The 20,211-nt window shown below is 43.7% G+C and overlaps 1 protein-coding gene and 1 long non-coding RNA gene across 2 annotated transcripts in view; one reads left to right on the plus strand and one right to left on the minus strand.

Annotated features, from left to right (window-relative positions):
- The first annotated feature begins 417 nt into the window (after positions 1-417).
- LOC116755290 lies at positions 418-17,038 on the plus strand. Its single transcript, XR_004350313.1, has 3 exons — positions 418-490; positions 16,045-16,139; positions 16,998-17,038. It is a non-coding gene; the product is annotated as an uncharacterized LOC116755290 (long non-coding RNA).
- Positions 2,822-20,211, minus strand: part of LOC116755287 (phospholipid-transporting ATPase FetA-like) — a 71,752-nt gene continuing 54,362 nt past the window's right edge. Inside the window, exons 17-27 of the mRNA XM_032634512.1 lie at positions 16,017-16,181; positions 13,774-13,885; positions 12,386-12,491; positions 11,888-12,035; positions 11,166-11,349; positions 9,479-9,702; positions 8,083-8,166; positions 6,507-6,752; positions 6,197-6,335; positions 5,243-5,373; positions 2,822-5,146 (exon numbers count right to left, since the gene is read on the minus strand). Of these exons, the coding sequence (XP_032490403.1) occupies positions 4,955-5,146; positions 5,243-5,373; positions 6,197-6,335; positions 6,507-6,752; positions 8,083-8,166; positions 9,479-9,702; positions 11,166-11,349; positions 11,888-12,035; positions 12,386-12,491; positions 13,774-13,885; positions 16,017-16,181 (1,731 nt within the window). The 3' untranslated portion in view covers positions 2,822-4,954. The remainder of the gene's footprint in view (positions 5,147-5,242; positions 5,374-6,196; positions 6,336-6,506; positions 6,753-8,082; positions 8,167-9,478; positions 9,703-11,165; positions 11,350-11,887; positions 12,036-12,385; positions 12,492-13,773; positions 13,886-16,016; positions 16,182-20,211) is intronic.

The raw sequence follows: 20,211 nt of genomic DNA on the forward strand, positions 1-20,211 counted from the left end.
GTTTTTCCACGGATGGGGGTGAAGACGGTTCAGGCGGTAATATGAGCGATGGGGAGCGGCAGATGAAGCTTTGCTCGCTTGCCCACCACTTACCTCCTGCTGTGCGGCCTGGTTCCTAACAGGCCGCAGACTGATATTGGTCTGCAGGCTGGGGGTTGGGGACTCCTGATCTATAGGACTTAATGATTAATGTGTCATTGGGGGTTGGGGGTAAAGTAGAGTGAATAGTCTAGCATGACTCTCAGGATCCTCCAAACGCTGAGTTTTCTCCAAAACTCTTTGTACATATCTTGGAAGATTTGGAGCTAGAATTACAGGGAAATGTTGGGGCTAGGACAGTGCTCCCTTGTTTCTCTGTTTCTGGCAGTGGTAAATATGGTTATTTCCCCCACAGTTTCTTATAGAAAAAGATGTTAAGGATGAGCCAAATGGTCCCGTGACCTCTCCCTGTTCCTGAGAAGCTGTAGATGAGGAACAAGTATAAGCCTATGTAAGTTGGAATCACCTCTCTGTTTTTGCTATTGGCAGCTGTTCCATCTAGCTCAAGTGAAAAGATCTCATCACCAACCCAACTTCAGAAAACCCCTCTCGGGGTGCTCTCCTGGAATGAAACAGTGTCTTGTCTGTTTCCCTTTGGACATCTGCTTTATTCTTCTCTCTATAGACTAGACACATTGGCGTACTTATCTTCATACTTATAGCAAGTCATGGCCACTTTAAAACGGAGGCCTCTCTTCCTGAAACTATATGACCTTTTAGTAACTATTCTCATCACTGACTTAGTTTCTTGGAATTCTAATTCCCAGAGAGAGCAGGTATATTGGGATTATATATCCACTCTTCATCAGTTGTGGCTGGGAGTAGTGGAGTCAACTGGCACAAATATGGGACGACCTAGACCCACCCCATCATCAGGAGCTGTGTGGGAAGAGTCAGTAATCTATGGATTTAGCACCATTGAGTAAGTCAATGGGCTCATTTGATAAACCAGTACCTGCATCTTCTGTAGCCCACCCACAAAGTCCTTTGGTTTTATCTTCAAAATATATCCTCTATTCATCCACTTATTTTTTCACTGCTTCCACCCTAGTCTAAGCCACCACCATTCCATGCCTAGACAACTGTAACTGCCTCCTAAATAGTCTCCCTGATGTCACTTTTGCACTCCTATTGCCCATAGAATAGCCTGACCAATCTTTTCAAACTGGCTTTAAAGCCCTCCACTGCTTCTCATCAGGCCTATCTAACCACACTCCCCTTTGCTCACCATGTTTTGTCCACATTAGGCTTCTGTTTCTTATATACAAAGCTTGCTCCTGTCTTCAGGACTTTACACTACTTACTCTGCCTGGAATGTCTTTCCATTAGATTTTTGCAAAGCTAGATCCTTCTAGTCACTTAAGTCTCATGTCACATGTTATTTCCTCAGAAAGTCCTTTTCTGACTACCAAATATAAAATTAGCTACCCCTCCCCCCCACAGCCTCTCACTGTTAAAGCAGCTGTTGCAGTATCTTCATAGCACTTATTATCTGAATGATCTTGTTTACTTTGACATTGGCTCTTCTACTAGAACATAAGCTTCATGGTAGCAGAAACCTTTTTTGTTGTCTTTCACTGTATTGGCAGCATCTAGAATAGTGCCCAGACATGGTAGATGCTCAATAAATATTTGTTGTATATGGATGAATGTGATGAAAGGGAGTGTGTGTGTGTGTGTGTGTGTGTGTGTGTGTGTGTGTAATTGGAACCTTGAAAGAATGGAATGTGTGGGGTCAGTTTAACTATAAAATCATTTTATTTTGTTTTCTACTCTTTTAACCTATTTATGAGACTTTTACTTCATGAATTTTCTGGTCAATTTTAGGTAGCAATCAGTACTTGTTATTTTAAGTTTCACTTGAATGATTAAGATGTCCACACTAATGAAATTATTTTTTAAACTTCATACATTAAAATTAAAGCATTTCCCATCTCTCAGCTTGGCTCTATTGCAGATGGCCGTGTTCAGTGGGGCTTAGTAGATGTCTATCATTTCCCACTATCTCTTTCCCATGCCCCAGTTTGCTAATCTTCTTTCTCCAGGGTTTGAGCAGGGTGCAGGGAGAAGAAGGTTCTTACTTGACTAATACTGTCATAAACTAGTTTTAGTGTTTGGCAGGTATCTAAACCTGACAGGAAATTGGGTGTCAGTGAAGGCTCCCAGAGGAAGTGACCAAAGCCGCTGAAATTGAAGATCAGATACACATTAGCTAGATAAAGGAAAGAATATATTCTAAGAGGAGAGAACAGAAAGGGCCAAGGCACAGTGGTTTCTGAAGATAATGGAACCTTTGGGGAATTGCAAATAATTTAGTATGTGCAGCAGAAAGTGGCGATGAAGCTGGGGAGGTAGGCAGCACCAAGGCAGGAAAGCTATGATGATTCACTAAAGGACTTTAAACTGGCAAATGACATGATCTGATTTGTATTTTTGAAAAATCACTCTCTGTGGTGTGGATCATGGATTGGAAAGAAGCACAATCAAAGGCAGGGAGACCTGAGAGGAGGATGTTGGCATAATCTAGGCAAGAAACAATGAAATCAATGGGATTGGGAACAAATAGGAAGAGAAAGACTTGAAGACATTTCTAAGACAGAGTATATGGAACTTGGTAACAGAATGGATTGGATTAGAGCAATGGAAGGGAGCTGTCCAGAAAGACTTCCAGTTTTTTGGTTTGAGCTATTGGGTGGTAGTGCTATTCAGGGAAACAAGAAAAATAGTCAAAGAAGCAGATTTAAATATTCTTTCATTATATTTGTTCATTTATTCAGTAGACATTTATTAAAGGCCCATTATATGTTATGAATAGACAAGTAAATCAATGATTACAATGCCCTGTGATAAGTGTCACTGACAGAGGTATACACAGGGGAGCAATTGAATAAACAGGACAGATATATAAAAGTCACACTGAGAAATTAGGGTAAGCTCTTGCAGGAGACAATGCCTAATTTGAGTTTTTAAAAAATTGAGGTAAAATTCTCAGAACATAAAACATTCTCATAACCCTTTTTAAGTATACGATTCACGGGCACTTAGTACATTCACAATGTTGTTCAACCATCACCTCTACTTAGTTCCAAATATTCCGAGTTTTGAAGGGTGACTAGGAATTTGCTTGATGACAAAGTGGGTGAGGGAAAGCATTTTAGGATATGAGAAGAGCATGCTTGACCACATGAAGACCAGAAATAGCATGACTGGAGTGAATGCAGATGGGGGAGAAGTAGAAGACAAGACTAGAGAGGGCCTAATAATAATATGTTCAAATTTTACCTTGATCCTGAAGGCGTGCAAAATTCTTAAAGGGTGCTAAGCTGGGGCTTGACATGATCAAGTTTGCAGTTCAGAAAGATAACTCTGGAAATGGTACTGGTGATGCTTTAGATAGGGGAAAGCCAGGAAGATGAGAGGGGAGATTTTATGCAGTAATCCAGGTCAGAGATGATCAAAGTCTAAACGAGGACAATGGTAGTAATGGAGGGAACTGAAAACAGGACATGACGAAGATGCTGAATTTACATTACTTGATGACTTACTTATTAGACATCAGACTATATAGGAAGAGTATTGTATGATTCCCATCATTCTGCTTTGGGTGAATGGGATGATGGTAGTGACATCCTGGGGTGAAATTTTGGGGGAAATTGTTTAATACAGGTTGGTGAGTTTCCTGAGATTTAAGTAAGTGAAGGGTCTTAGGGTCAGTTTAATAAATGGATCTGGATCTCAGAAGAGAGATCTAGGAAAGAGAGAGAGTTGAGAATCTTCTTTCTATTGGTAAGTAAAGTCATGAGATTAGAAGTCGTCACTCAGGAAAACTATACAAAGAAAAATGAGCAGAGAACCTAGGGCTGAGCTTTGGGAACTAACATTTAAGGTGTGCAAAGAGGATAGAGCTATATGGTTAAAAGATGTGGTCATACTGAGGCCAAGATAGAGTTTAGGAGCAGGGGGAAAAACTGGAATGGAAGTGAAAACGTAGTTGGGGGGGGGGAGGGAAATATTGGTCTCGTTCAAAAGGGGTCTATAGACCAATGATATCGCTTGGCCTAAGTTATTATCACTGGGGCCCTAACAGACAATACAAATCTCTCTACTCGAAAATCAGCAATTTATTACTTATCTATAAACTTGTTAGAAGCAATTTCCCAAGTACATACAATTTCTTCTCAAAATAATTTTATGGAATGAAGACAAATGTTCACCAATTATGGCTATGTCCCTCAAGAAAAGATTTTTTAAAATCCCCTGCAGTCTCCCCCTCCCAGTTCTGAGGCCTGAAAAGGTATCAGTTCTTGGGTCAAAGGGGTCAAAGAGAAGAGAAGGTGGCAAAATCTTGAGCTGTCCTATCAAGGCAGGAACCACCTCCATTCTTTCTTTGGTCCAGAAACTCTCCTTTAGCTTCTTATGACCAACTTTTCATAGCTGCCTCTTCCTTTTGCTAACCAGGCCCTGAATCCCTCAGATAAACCTGAGAAGGGTACCTGGGTGAATATGTTTGTGGGGAGCCCTGGCAAAATTTATGGTTGCTCTGGGTATGGGAAATAGGGCCCAAACTAAGATTCTTAGGTCCTATTTTCTTTTCCCTTCCCCACCTTCCCCCTCTTCACCCATTATTTCCACATTTGCTTGTATGGATTAAAACTTGGAAGGGTTGGTAGAGGGAGGCCTGACATCGCTTTTTCTTGAAATGCTGTAACTCTGACAGATGTCTGGGGGCCCTTTACCTTTCCTTGCCTTACCTGGGCATAGCCTTCTAGGGAATGAAGAGGCTGAGCCCCTGGAGTGAGAGTGGAAGAACAGGTTTATGCTGGTTTCCAGGGACTCTAATCTCTCCTTATTAAGTTGTGTGAATACAAGGGAGGAAGAACAATGACTGACTCCTTTAGGGCTTCCGTAAAGGCCTCTATTTTTTAAAAGGAAAGCTGTTTTTCTTGGACATTTTGGCCCTCATTGTCTTGCCGGAAGTGATGAGGGCCCCAAAGCCCTGTTTGTGGGAGAACGCATAGGCAGAACGTTGAGAGCTTGCATGTTTCCGTTTGGCCCGGCTTGGGTGTGGCAGTGGATGTCTCATGCAATGATGAATTCTGTCAATAATCTAAAGCCAAAGCATGGGGGACAGGGTTTTTATCCACAGAGGCAAAGGCAAAGAGGGTCATGAATTATATCTGGGTAGATTCCCTGTTCCACTCACCTTGTCCACACTGACGGGCCAGAATAGTGGTTTGAGAAATTGGTACCCAATCACAGGCAACATACAGAGGACCACACTGAGGACAATACTCAGCCACATTTGCGGCAGGTTCAGAGTGTTCCTGGCCACACCTGTAAACAATGAGCCAGAAGGGAAAGGCAGAACCAGAGCCTAGAGGAAGGGGGCTGTCAGCCAGAACTTAGGTCTATCTCTTCAGTCCAAAGAAAGAAGTTATTGATTTGGAGACAGTTAGTCTCCTGAGAAATAATATAAATGTGAAAGGATTGCACTGAGGTTAGGTCCTTGGTGCAGCCAAAGTCACTGTGAATTCACATGCCTTTGTCTCCCTCTAAAGGCCGGGCAGGGCAGGAGAGGTGGGGGTAGGTTATAGGAATCCTAGAGCATTGGCCTGGACACAAAAATGCGATAGAGGGTTTTGGAAGGGAAAAATGAGTGGCTTGACAAGAGGTAGAAGCCAGCTACATCTACACATCTACTCTGTATTTTGTCCTCATCACAGTGGAGATGAGAGAGAGGGAAATTAATGTGGGAGATAAGAAGGCAGTATGCCACAGTAGAAAGGACATTGGACTGGGAACCAGGAGACCTAGATTTGAGTCATTTTTAAAAAACCTCCAGTCTCTAAAATGGTGTAATAATCCTTGCCCTGTCTATCTCACAGGATGCTTGTAGAGACCAAATTAGGTAAGAAGCTTAAAAATATCTTAGAGACTCTAATGAGGTAAAATATTTCACCTAGCTAGATTTTGAGTCCTTTTAGGGCTGAGACCATGTCATAATCATATATATATATCATATATATATATGATATATATATGACAGAGCCTAACACATAGTAATAGCTGCTCAGTAAACATTTATTAAACAAATGTACTTGGTTCACACTACCACCCCCAGCCCCAGCCCCTTGCCACAGACTGGGCAGAATCTTACCTAGGAACTGGAAGATGTTGGGGAACATTAGGCACAAGCCATCACTGTACAGGAAGAATAAGATGCAAAAGTAGAAACCCAGGCTACCCCAGGTGAAGATGTGGCTTATCATTGTCCAGTAGGTTGTCTCCAGGGCAATCTGAAAAGCACCCTCTTATGTTCATTAGTCTACAACCTGGGACCTGTCAGCCACCTCCCTTCTCCAATTTTGTAAAGGAAGATGCTCCCTTCCCACCTTCCCTCCCTCCTTCCCTTCCTCTCTTCCAGACAGGCTCCCCACCCAATCCCCTTACCCCACCACTGGCCACACCTGCACTGTGACCACGCAGAGCAAGGAGGTCTGCACTATCATGGAGAAGGACTGGTAGTCGGAGATTTCCTTCCCGTCACTGCGCACTGAATTGTAAACGGTCCCCATAGGGATAAAGAACAGCACTAAGGAACTGTAGATCCCATGCATCAAACACTTCACAAATTCCTTCTTGTTGAAATAGAGGTTGTGCTGGCCTGGCTCATACAGCTCTGGGAAACGTAGGCTCCATGTTTCATTCACATCCTGGAAGCACCAGAGGGTAAGAAGGAAGGCTCAGGGTCTCTCCGTAGAAGATCCCATTTCTAACAGACTAGAGGCTTCTCCCCTTACTGAGTCTGCTGTTAGGCTGCCTAGGAGTTTCCTCATGGATTACTTGAGAAGTGGAACCAGAGAACAGAGCAGTGACCACAGACCCTTCCTAAAGTCCTACTCTTCAGGCAAGGATATATGTGGTGGAAGAAAACTAGAAGGGAAAGATGCGGAGTTAAGAAAGGGGGCAATTAGGATTGGGAATAGCTGAAGGGAGGACTGGAGCTTGGGATGGGGAAGGCAATTGGGACATGAGTCCCCAGTTTTAAGTGTTCCTTTAGTTGAATATCCTTTGTGTCAAAAGCCAGTTGGAAGAAAGTGGGAAGCCAATGGAGACAAGTTAGTCCCTTAGAGGTATCTGTGTTCTGTGATGCTGCTCCCATTCCCATAGCTACTGGGAATTCAGGTGAGGGAATTCTCTGCGTGGATGACATTGGATCATCTTTATCTGCTAAATCCGAAACTTTGGATAACAAAGCTGGAGGCTTGTTTTGAGATGTTGTGGATCCCTAGAGTTAGACCATTGAAGCTGGATAGGACTGTTGAATGACATAATTCACCCCCCTTGTTGCTCTGAGGCTGTCAGCTACTTTACGGAGAATTTCCCTTCCTACCCCGACGGAGACCAGGAACCATGATCCCATGATGTCTTCTTTCAGCTACCTTATTCCTCTTTGGAGGTCCCTTTTCTATTCCATGTACCCAGGACTGGAGATTGGGTAGAAGAGGAGGGAGAGGTAGGGCACCAGGACCCTCAATGCCCAGGGAATTTCTGAGAGGGCTAAATGGTATCCCCTAGGCTGACTCCCTATGACTCAAGGCATCATACCCCTACTCCCATGTTTGGCCTTCAGGATTCCCACCTAGGCCTCCCTGAATTGGCTTATCTCATTATCTCTCTATGGGTCGCTCCTTTCTTGAAGCCCCTTGCTTTACCTAGTCCTGCACCAATAACTCTATTTCCTTTCACTTTTGTACACACTCGATTTACTGTGCAGCACAATTTCTGTGTTTCTCTCTACAAAGATAAAATTCACACAGGAAAACCTGGATTTCTACAACTGATGTTTATTCTCTGTGGCAGAGGATTCTTTACTTTATCCAATGATACCTCTGTAGGTGATCAGCTCCCTCCCTTGCTCTATAAACTATTCCATTTACATTTGACTTTGTAGAGCTTGGCTATTGCTGTCCTCCTCACTCCTGGGAATACTCTTCAAGGGCCCAGGGGCTTCAGCCCTAAGAGGCTTGCTGCTGGTCTTACCTGGTCAAACAGACTCAAGCCCAGGACAGGGAGGGAGGTGTAGAGCAGGTTGTAGAAAGTGATAAACCAGGTATCATAAACTGTCTGGAAGAATACCAAGGAGATTTCTTAGACTCTTCTCTTCTCCAGAGTCTCAGTTCCACCTCCCAGGTCCAAGAGAAGCCCTTCTGCCCTCCACCTACCCATCACCATACTAACCTAGAGCAGGATTTGGATTTCCGAAATCTGACTGAGAAGGCTGACCCCAGACTCTGTTTGGTCCCTGGGTCCCAGGCTGGGGTAAGCCCACATCAAACTTGTTTGTGGCAAACCTGACAAGGCTGATTTAGACCAACCCCGCCATGACCTATACTGCTCCTCCCTACACAGAAAGGACCCAGAGTGGCTGCTAGGGAATGCTAGGTGTAGCCCTGCACTCCCAGGCATGTAAGCCTCTGGGTTCTTTATCTGCTTTATGGCATTCAGTAGTTTCTATAACCCTGGACATTTTCTAACACTGGTAAGCAGAATAGACCCGATGACCCTTCCCCAGCTGGGTGCTTCATTCTGGGCCTAAGAGAGGGCTCCTTTCTTTACTAACCACAAGAGGTCAGCAGTAACACATATATACACATACCCCTCCCACAAACCGGACTGGCTTTGTTAGACACTAGGGGTAGACGAGCCTACTATTGTCTGCTGACTGGTCTGTTTCCCCTGGAGCCCAAGGTAACAAAGGTAGTAGAGATCTCCCAAGATAATCATTCCTGAGGTTGTTTCTCTTTGGGAATCCTTGAGAGACTCCTGAAAAACTTCTCATAGGAAAAGGGACCTCTCATAGAGTATCAACATCCAAGTGTCACCTCTCCCCACTTTTGTGGGGGAGGCTTCATATTCATTAGAGCAAAGATAGGGTGTGTTTGGCAGTGTGATATGTCTGGGTGAGGAAGGAGAAGTAAAGGGAAGCTGTGTTTCCAAGTATGGCTACAGGTAAATGCCAGAACCAGTCTGTCTGGCAAGACCCAAAGGCCCCTTGAGACTTAGCCTGTTCCATAAAGATTACTCTGGACCCTAAAAACCCTCCCAGATCCAGGAATCTCACCCCCACCCCCATTACATATGTTTGAAAATTCTAGGTCTCTGTGTCATGGAAAAGATGAAAATATCTCATGGGAGAGTTCTGTTGGTAGGAGTCAAGGCCAAGTCAGAGCCAGGAGAGAAAAGTTAGTGTTTCGAAATCTAAGGTTAAGTGTAGGGTTAGGAGATGGGATCATCATGGGTGAGGAGTTTAATGGATAGATGACAGCACGTCATACACACGTCTCTAGAGGAGAAAAGGGGTCTGAACTGGTTGAAGTGGGGGGTGATTAGAAAAGACCCAGTTGACGAGAGTGGGGAATGCCACTTGACTTCCTACCTGTGCAGAGAACCCGCTGTAGAAGGCATACCAGAAGTGCACCAGAGTGAAGGCAAAGTTTTTGTAAAAGAAGTAGCTGAGAAACTTGCACATGCGATTATAGGACCAGCGGCCATGGACCAAGAGTAGACGCTGAAGATAGCGGAACTGAGAGAAGGCGTAGTCGCTGTTGAGCATGGCCTGCATTCCCTCCTGGCCGTTGATGCCGACTCCAATGTGGGCAGCTGCAAAGAAACCCCAGGAACTTCTCAGCCACAGAGCTTGTCTTCTGGGCTCCCGGCCTGGGAAGTGTAAAAGGAAGGCTGAGATCATGTTGCATAAGCCCCTTATTTTACATTTGAAAAACACTGGTAGGCCCAGCTCAAGGTGGCACTTACTTACGGAGTCTTTTCTCCTTAGTGGACTGCCCCTCCCCCACAAGTCAGACAACAACTCCTTCATCTGCCCTTTGTTTCGGATGCTGCCACTCAAGAATGCCACGTACAGCTAGTACTAGAAAACTGTCCTTGATGGTTTTGCACCTACTATAGCCATCTGGGCTCTTCCCTACCGCCCAGATGCTGAGGTAAAAATTCCTTGTTATCTCTCGAAGCCACTTAAATCAATTAAAGATGCAGGATGAATGTCAACCTAACATAGTTTTTAATTACCTAAGTTTATCTAAGGAGCCAAAATCCAACTGTTGGGAGGAATACGTGATGCACATACTTTGTTAGTAAGAAACGAGTTCTTCAGGAAGCTTAAGGTGACTTTTTCTGGATAAAGCAAGGATTATGCTTGATGGAAGGTAAGACTTAAGTTTCTAAAAGTTTTAATCAGTCTGTTGTAATATAGGCCAAATTCTTTGATCTTCTGGTATATACCTATTACATTGCTTAACACAATAACTGAAACCTCTAAGGCTCTAAAAGCCAATGAAGTTCTAGAAAGTGGGGAAAAGAGCAAGAACACTTCCTAGTATTGAAACCGAGGCTGGAATATCTGCTAGTGTTTCCAGTACGGGGAGAGAGCTTGGACTAGAGGACCCCTAGATGTTATCCATATCTCACAGAACCACAAGTTGCTGGAGGCTAACAACATTCAGCTGAAATTAGCACCAGTTTCAGCCATTTGCTTCTGTTGGTCCGAAGCATCAGTAAGTTTGCTATTCTTCTCCAGCCAGGGGAGTCAGGGCAAGCTCTTGGGAATATTGCCTCAGAGAGGAAAAGATCCCTGCATCAGGCCGCACAGCTAATTCCCTGGTTGGGCAGCCCTGTAGTCTGTCTAACACTGCTCAGCTCTACAGCCTTCAAAAAGGAACAGACCACGACTCCTGCCCAGGGGTCCTTTCTGTGGGCTTCGATGCCATCTCAGAAAGATGGCGTTGTAGTTGCACAGCCTGTTGTTCTGTGAATATGCACGTGTTCTTATTGGAGCCATGGGTATCTGAGTGTGTGTGAGTGTTAACGTACATGAATCTGAATGTGTGTGCATGACTGTGGATGTGGGCTGGCGTAATGATGTGTAAACAAGTGGGAACTGAGGTGTAGAGGAACACGAATGAAGCAGAACACTATAAATGTACAATACATATGATATGCAGGAGAGTGAGCCAGCAGCACAGTGCCACCCAGATCAGTTTTGCCCATGGAAGAAGGGAAGAGCAAGCGCGTGGCTAGGCACTACGGCCCCCCCACCCCTCACATGCCTTTGATCATGCTGACGTCATTGGCCCCATCCCCGATGGCCAGTGTCACCGCCTTCTTGTACCTCTTCACCAGCTCTACCACCTGGGCCTTCTGAAGGGGTGTCACCCGGCAGCAGATCACTCCCTTGCACATGCACGCCGTTCGCAGCAGTTCCAACTCCAGGTTCCCTTCTAGAGCGTGGGCCTGCAGCACCAGGACACACCCACATTCCAGGCTGCCCCAAAAGACTCTTGGGACAGAACCTTCCTAGGCCCTCTCCTTCCCCTCCATACTCCCCTGTCAGGCAGAGCTTCTCCCCAGGTGCTCCACTCCCAAGGGCAGCCAAGCCCCCAAGTCAGTTCTAGGCATCCTGACCCAGCCTCCAGTGGAAAACCAGTGAGGGTCTCTCACTGGGTCAAATCAATTGACTGGGTTATAAGGCCAAGTGATTTTTTGGAGGACCTGGTTCTGCTCACTTCCCCCCTTCCCCTATGTGATGGGCCACATCAGTAGTGAAGAATTTGGATAAGAAAGGACTATCCCCTTGGCTTCTCTTTCCTCATTATTCCTGCCTAGAGAAGGCTGGGGAAAGGTGTCTGACAGGCAAGGGCACCTGAAGGAAGGGGGAATAGGGTAACTCATGGAATAGCAAAAGGATCTTGAAATTTCCCTGAAGTGGGTTGGACCTAGGAAAAAAGTTCCTTGGAAGAAGAGAACAGAGTTGTAGGTCTGTGTTGCCCACCAGACTGTAGCCATTGATGATCAAGCCGTAGTTGCCATTGGGCATCTCCTCAGGTATTTTGAAGGGCATTCGGGGATTTGTGGTGAGGTAACTGTTTACCGGGTCTGATTCCAGTAGAGACTCAGGTTTCATCTTTTCCCTTGCTGACCTGAAAGCCAAGAGTAATGGTTAGTGTCTGACCTGAAGCCCCAGAGCATAGGAAGGAAAATGTGTCCTCTGCAGAGCACCTCCCAGGGCCTCATACTCAACTGCTTTCTGAGACCTGCCACTGCCTTAGGTCCCAGACCATCTACATACAACACTTCTCCACCTCCACACTCCAACTCCTTGAGCCCTAATGCTTCTTCACAAAATTCTCTCGAATATTTTAGGTTTTTTTGTTTTTCCCTCCCCCATTTCTTCTCTGTTCCTTCTGGTAATGTAGGAGCCATACTGGGTGAAGTGATGCGTGGGAAATCTTGGTTCCAGGGACAGGCTGTGGCAGCTCTCCCATCGTACCTGAGTTCTTGCCGAACAGTCTCATCATCCTTGCCTTCCACGATAAACATCCCATCCATTTCATCCTCAAATATGTTACAGGCATAGGCAACGTTCACAGCAGTCTCTGCAGGGCAAGGGGGAACACGGGTCGCATTTTGGCTGGAACAGGGTCTTTACAGTGTACAGGTACAAAGGCACTAAACAGTGGCCTGCAGAGCCCATATGTCCATATTTGCCATGGATGCAGTCAAAGTGTGTTTTTCGTGAGCCAGTGGAGACTATATTCAAACATCCAGAGGAAAATGTCTACCTGGTACAGACTTGCAAGTTATTTATCAATAACTAGGATCATTCTGGCTTAGCTTTCTCCACAAAGCCTTCCCTTATTTCTTAAAGCAATTCCTGTCTGTATTCACTCCCGGCAATCTGGGTATATTTCCTTGAACAGCACTGCGCCTGTTTCTATGCTAGATTTTATGGGGGACTGAGATATGTTTAGGTTGTAGTCTTTCTTTTGCATCAAGAAATCTTGAATTTGGAATAAAGTCATACTAAGGAAAACAATTTTTTTTAATTAAGTCCTGAACCTTGGCTACAAGTAGTATCAAAATTCAGAGGAGAGATTGCAATTGTCCTAGAAAGTTTCTTATAGCAAGGCCTTAAAGGATGAGTAAGATTTGTTTAGGGGGAAAAAGAATTTCAAATGGGGAAACAATCCAAACAGAGGGCATAGAATAGGAATTGGTTCGGGACATAATGAAGATATGGTCACATTATAATGGAGATAAGGATGTGTAGGTAGCAACAGATTATCAAGGTCTTGAAGTCCAGACAGTGGAGTCCAACTTTACCATGTGAAGTTGCTGTAGGTACCTGAGTAGAGGAGTAACGTCACAAAAGCAGTATTTTAGGAAGGTTAAACTGATGGTTTAATGTAGGCTATATTGAAATTAATAAGGTCAAGAGACAGATCAGTTCAGAAGTTTTTGCAGAAGTACAGCCAACAGGGGACAAAGGCTAAACTAGGGTGGTGGCATAGTTAAGAGGATTTTCAGAAGAATTAGTGGAACATGGTAAGACAGTAAATCTTTGGGACAACAGAGAGGGTATAGTCAAAGACAACCCTAAAAGTTTTTAGCTTGTGAGTTCCTGGATGACAGAGGCCATGTCTGACTGATTCATCTCTGTGTTCTCCATGCCTAATACAGTATCTGGCATAAAGTACTATATATGCTTAGCAAATTATATGCAAGACTTGGAGTGAAGGTGTCCTCTAAGGACTTGACCTGGGTTATAAGGTATTTGTCAAATAAATGGCTAAGAAAAAAAGGAAATGAAAAAGAAAAAGAAGAAATGGCTAAGGTGGACAGGGAAGAGGATTGGTCAGGCAAGGAGCTCCCCTTTACCTTGCTTGTCTCCAGTTAAAACCCAGATTTTAATTTTGGCTTTGTTCAGGGTGATGATGGTCTCAGGTACTCCATCCTGCAGCTTGTCGTCTATGGCTGTGGCCCCTAACAGCTTTGAACAGAAATATCAGTGAGTGAGGCAAAGGAAGAGGCTCATTGCCTTTAGTGGTACCCAACAACTCGACTGGCACCTCAGCATCCTCCTTAGTAAGCTGGCTGTGTCCTGGCACGAGGACCCCAATGGTATAAAACTCACTACACTCTGCCCCTCAACAGACAGCTTTACAACCACACACTGAAATCAAATTTAGAAACACAGAATATAAGGAACCAAAGAGGGAAAAGACTTGCCCAAGTCGTACATGAAGCTTTGTGCCACTTCTAAATCCTCTGTTTCTCAACACACTCTCACTTCTCCCTTGCTTCATAGCATGTTTCCTGGCTTTGGTCTCCAAAAGCAGTGGGTCCCAGACAAGGGGTCCCCAAATCCAACTCCAGTTTTTCTTTCAACTCTAAAAGGGCTGGGATGAACTTCATTTGTTTGTACCTACTGAGGGCCTCTAAGGTTTTCAAGGCCTTTCCCACACTACATTGAAAGTATGTTGGTCCAACACCATGCTGTCTCTCAGTGATACCCTAATAGTACCAACTGACCACAGGGACAGTCACCGGCACTGGGTCTGAGGAACTAACAGCCGGACAAACTACTGACTGATTTCTGCTAGGCCTCTAAAAGGACAGACTAGAAATATTAACCACAGAACTGACTATGGAAGGAGATTTGTGACCTTTGGGCTCTCTAAATTTTCCCATTTGGTATCAGCAATTTCTCTTTTTATAGCAGAGCCTGTATCAATCTGGTCAAAAATCTTGGGGTCATCTTTAACTTCTTTTATCATATTCTATAATCTAAACCATCAGCAAATTCTGTTTGTGCTACTTTTAAAAGTGTACAGAATTTGACCATTTCTCACCACTTCCACTACTTCTATCTGGTCCAAGCCATTATCATTTCTCACCTGTACTATTACAACTACTTTCTTTCTTTCTTCTTTTATTGGGGTATAGTTGTTTTACAATGTTGTGCTAGTTTCTACTGTACAGCGAAGTGGAGTTCCCTGTGCTATACAGCAGATTCTCATTAGTTATCAATTTTATTCATATTAGTGTAAATAGGTCAATCCCAATCTCCCAGTTCATTCCACGGCCCCCTTCCCCCCCTCGGTGTCCATATGTTTGTTCTCTACGTCTGTGTCTCTATTTCTGCCTTGCAAACCGGAAAAGCAACTACTTTCTAACTGGCCTCCCTGGGTCTGCATTTGCTCCCCTACAGTATAATCTCAACATGGCAGCCAGACTGATCATTTTAAAAGCTATCACATCACTTCTCTGGCTGGACTCTTCACCTGTTTTCCATGGCTCACTATAAGTCTTTATACGGGCCTGTCAAGACCCCTTACTGCTTCTCTGTTTCACGTCCTTTTATTGTCTCCTCCTCACTTACACTGTACCAGCCACATGAGCTGCCTTACTGTTCTACTAACAAATTAGGTCTGCTCCTATTTCAGGGTCCTTGTTCTTGCTGTTCCTTCTTTCTGGAAAACTGATTCCCCAGAGATCTGCTTGGTTTGCTACCTTCTTCAGGTCTCTGCTCAGATGTCTCCTTCATAGTGAAGACTAAGCACCCTGTTTAAAATAGCAATTATACTCTACCCTCTACAACACACACACATATGCTGATACTCCCTACCTTTCTTCCTGGCTTTATTTTCTTCCATAGAACTGTCATCACCTAACATACTGTATATATATAACTTTTTTTTGTCTGTTTTGCCTACTACTACATGCTCAGGGCTTAAAACAGTACCTGGCACATAGGAGGCACTTAATAAATATGTTGAATGAATGAGTGAACATTATTGTCTTGATTATTGCATCAATTAGTTCTGGATCATCTAATTTGTACATTATTCAGACCCTGATTTCTTAGCTTCTGTGGACAGCTTTGGGATAAGAAACACTACCAGAAAGATGAAATTTACAACAAGTACATTTTTTCCTTATTTATGGATTTCAAAGATCCAAGATATCCTGAATCAGCTTGGATTCCAGTATCTAGTATCCAGAGAGAGCCTGAACCTATGATTTGCTGGAAGCCATTCTCAGAGCCCTTGCTTAGTCTCCTGACTGCTCCTCTGCCCCCAATCCTGCCTCCAATCTGTCCCTGGCTTCCTCACACTAACCATCAGGTCTTTTTCGATCTCTTCACAGACCATTGATATTTTATCTTCCCGATTCTCCAAAGACAGATAGGCTTCACTGTGCTTCCTGCTCCAGTCCTGGAAGAACGCATTGTCCAGTTCTCGGTAGGCCACCATGAGGGTGCGAAGGCCATCACTGGCAAAATCCTGGAAGACATGTGTGCACTTGGGCTGGATTAGGGCTGAGTTAAGGAATGACAGAGTAACCCCACAGGCTCCATCTGCCTGCAAGATAGTGTTTATTGGTTAATATCACAGGGCTAGTACCTAGCCTAACCAGAAAGCACTTGTTCAGTTTTCTCAGTCAGACGTCCTAAGGATGGTGCCAGCATAGCTGGGGATAAAGGCTGAGAGTACTTCTGAGAGACAGAAGATTCTAACTTCCACTTGTGGTTAGGTAATTTGCTGTGTGACCCTCGTAAAGAATGACGCCTTCTAGATTTATTTCTTGTAAAATTGGTCTAATGATTCACCCTCTAAAGAGAAGATAATGATGTCTATGATATGAGAAAGAAGAGAGTAATAAAGTACAAAGGAATTCTTATAACAAATAATCAAGGGTGTTACTGTTTTTTACAGGCTTACATTTATTTATTTTCATCTCTCCCTGCCTTCGTTCATCAAGTATTCAATGGGCATCTCAAATAGCAAATTTGCGTATTTGTCTACAGCTGGGTGGCTCAGTTAATTAGTCATTGCCAGTAGTGTTAATGAGGCCACTGCTGAAATGCTCTCTGGGTGAGTCAGCATCTTTTGCTCTTTGGCCACCAATATATCCTAACCACGCATAGCTAACTATCTTACGGAAGTATGCTCTTGGTTATAAGGAAAGCTAGGTGAGAGTGTGGGTAGTTTAGGGCACAATTCATATTTAACTGAAGGAGGGTTAGAAGCAGATTTTGTGTGTTGAGAATTGCACATGAATAACAATTCTACATAATCACTGTTTTTTTTTTTTTTTAGATGCTGCACTGTGCACGGCACGTGGGATCTTAGCTCCCCGGCCAGGGATCAAACACGTGCCCTCTGCAGTGAAGGTGAAGTCTTAACCACTGGACTACCAGGGAAGTCCCCATAATAACTTAATAGTGAGCTTCAAAATAATTCACTTTGGCATTATAAGAGCAAAGAGAAACAGAATTTATCATCTTGATATTTTGTTCTTAGTTCTCTGTGTAACTCCTGAGTACTTCATGTTAGCTGTCAGGTAAAATTAATATAAGGCAGTATCTGCAGAGAATGCTATCTCTTAAACCTCTGTATTCTTGGCAGATGAAGCTATAAAAAAGAAGGCTGAGAGAAGATCTCAAGAGACTTCTTAAGAAGGAAATATCTCCATACTGTTTTCCATAGTGGTTGTACCAGTTTATATTCCCACTAACAGTGTATGAGGGTTCCCTTTTCTCCACATCCTCTCCAACCGTTGTTATTTGTCTTTTTGATAATTAAAAATAGAATCACCATATGATCCAGATCCAGCTATTCCACTTCTGGGTATTTATCCAAAGAATATGAAATCACTAATTCAAAAAGATACATGCATCCCTGTGTTCACTACAGCATTATTTACAATAGCCAAGATATGGAAACAACCTAAATGTCCATTGATGAATGGAATACTACACAGCCACAAAAAGTAGAAATCTTGCCATTTGTGACGAGATGGATGGACCTTGAGGGTATTACGCTATGTGAAATAAATCAGATGAAGAAAGACCAAACACCAAACGATTTCACTTGTATGTGGAATCTAAAAAACAAACAAACAAACAAAACTCATAGATACAGAGAACAGATTGGTGGTTACTAGAGGGGAAAGGGGTTGGGGGGGTGGGTGAAATAGGTGAAGGCAGTCAATTGTATGGTGATGGGTGATAATTAGACAAAGTGGTGATCACTTTGAAGTGTATACAAAAATCAAATTATAATGGTGTACCCCTGAAACTTATATAATGTCATCTACCAATTTTACCTCAATAAATAAATAAATATATATATATATATTCAGCAATTTAAAATTACATGCTCCGGATGCGCAGGCTCAGCGGCCGTGGCTCACGGACCCAGCTGCTCCGCAGCATGTGGGATCTTCCCCGGACCGGGGCACGAACCCGTGTCCCCTGCATCGGCAGGCGGACTCTCAACCACTGCGCCACCAGGGAAGCCCTACATCAGCCATTTTATAAATTTATTTATTTTATTTTTGCCTGTGTTGGGTCTTCGTTTCTGTGCAAGGGCTTTCTCTAATTGCAGCGAGCAGGGGCCACTCTTCATCACGGTGCACAGGCCTCTCACTATCGCGGCCTCTTGTTGCGGAGCACAGGCTCCAGGTGCGCAGGCTCAGTAGCTATGGTTCACAGGCCCAGCTGCTCCGCAGCATGTGGGATCTTCCCAGACCAGGGCTTGAACCCGTGTCCCCTGCATTGGCAGGCAGATTCTCAACCACTGTGCCACCAGGGAAGCCCCAACATCAGCCATTTAAAAAAAAAGAAGGAGGGCTTCCCTGGTGGCGCAGTGGTTGAGAGTCTGCCTGCCAATGCAGGGGACATGGGTTCGTGCCCTGGTCCGGGAAGATCCCACATGCCGCAGAGCAGCTGGGCCTGTGAGCCATGGCCGCTGAGTCTGCGCGTCCGGATCCTGTGCTCCAAAGTGGGAGAGGCCACAACAGTGAGAGGACCATGTACTACAAAAAAAAAAAAAAGGAAGAGATATGGCAGAAACTGATTTTGCATGATACTGATAAGAGGACTTGGCAAGCTTAACAATATACTGACAGATTCTTAATCCATTCAACAAATACTTTAGCAGCCTGTGTTAACATTACTTTTTACTTATCCCTTACTAGTATGTTTTTTTTTTTCTCTTGTGGTGGGAAAACTGGGGCCCTGGGGCCAAATTATGACTGCTGCTTGTTTTTGTGTGACCTGTTTGCTGGATTCCTGTCTTAGAGGGCTTGGAGCTGTGCTTCTGCATGAGTGGGTTTCTGGAACTTGACTATTATAGGTGTATCCTCAGTGGTTAATAGATTGTAGTGTTTTAGGCTCCACTATGAGTATCTGTTAAGGTTGGAAGCAGGTCAAAAGATCTGAAATAGTTTTATGACCCCTCTTTGAAGCCAGTCTGTGGAAATGCTCATTGAGAAGATACCCTAATTCATGAGTTCTAGAAGGTTAAAAGACAAGTTTTCAGAGTAGCCCATAAAACACACACACACACACACACACACACACACACACACACCAAAAAAGCAAAACTGTGGCCTCAGGAAACCAGTATAAGACATAAGAGTTGTCCAATGTGGGACGCTTCAATGACTTTTTCAAAAACTTGAGATACAATGTATCTACCATAAAATCCACCCTTTTAAAGTATACAATTAATTGGTTTTTAAATATATATATTCATAAAGTTGTGCAACCATCACTATGACCTTATTCCTTATTTTCATCACCTCCGAAAGAAACCCTGTACCCGTCAGCAGTCATTTCCATTCCATTTTCTTCTAGCCCCTGGTAACCACTAATCTACTTTCTGTTCTACGGATTTGCCTATTCTGGACATGTCATATAAATGAAATCGCAAAATATTGGCCTTTTGTGACTGGCTTCTTTTTCTTAGCATAATGTTTTCAAGGTTTATCCACATTGTAGCATTTATAAGTATGTCATTCCCTTTTGTGACTGAATAATATTCACTGTACAGATTTATCATATTTTATTTACCCATTCATCCATCGATGGGGATCTGGGTTGTTTCTACTTTTGTGCTATTATGACTAATGCTGCTATAAATATTAGTGTACACGTTTTTGTGTGAATATAAATGTTCATTTCTCTTGGGAATATACCTAGGAGTGGAATTGCTGGGTCATATGACAACTCTATGCTTAACTTTTTCAGGAAATGCCAGACTGTTTTACAAAATGGCTGCATCATTTTACATTCCTGTCAGCAGTGTACGAAAGTTACAATTTCTCTATATCCTTGGCAGTGCTCATTGTTGTCTGGTCATCTTTTCGATTTTAACTACCCTACTGGTGTGAAGTAGTGTCTTGTGATTTTTGATTTGCTTTTCCCTGATGGCTGACACTGAACATCTTTACATGTGCCTTCTGGCCATTTGCTCTCTGACTTCTATGAGTTAATGTGGGGCCAAGCCAAAATGGCCCTAATAAAAT

The sequence above is a fragment of the Phocoena sinus genome, chromosome 6 (genome assembly GCF_008692025.1).
Source record: "Phocoena sinus isolate mPhoSin1 chromosome 6, mPhoSin1.pri, whole genome shotgun sequence".
NCBI classification, from domain to species: Eukaryota; Metazoa; Chordata; class Mammalia; order Artiodactyla; family Phocoenidae; genus Phocoena; species Phocoena sinus.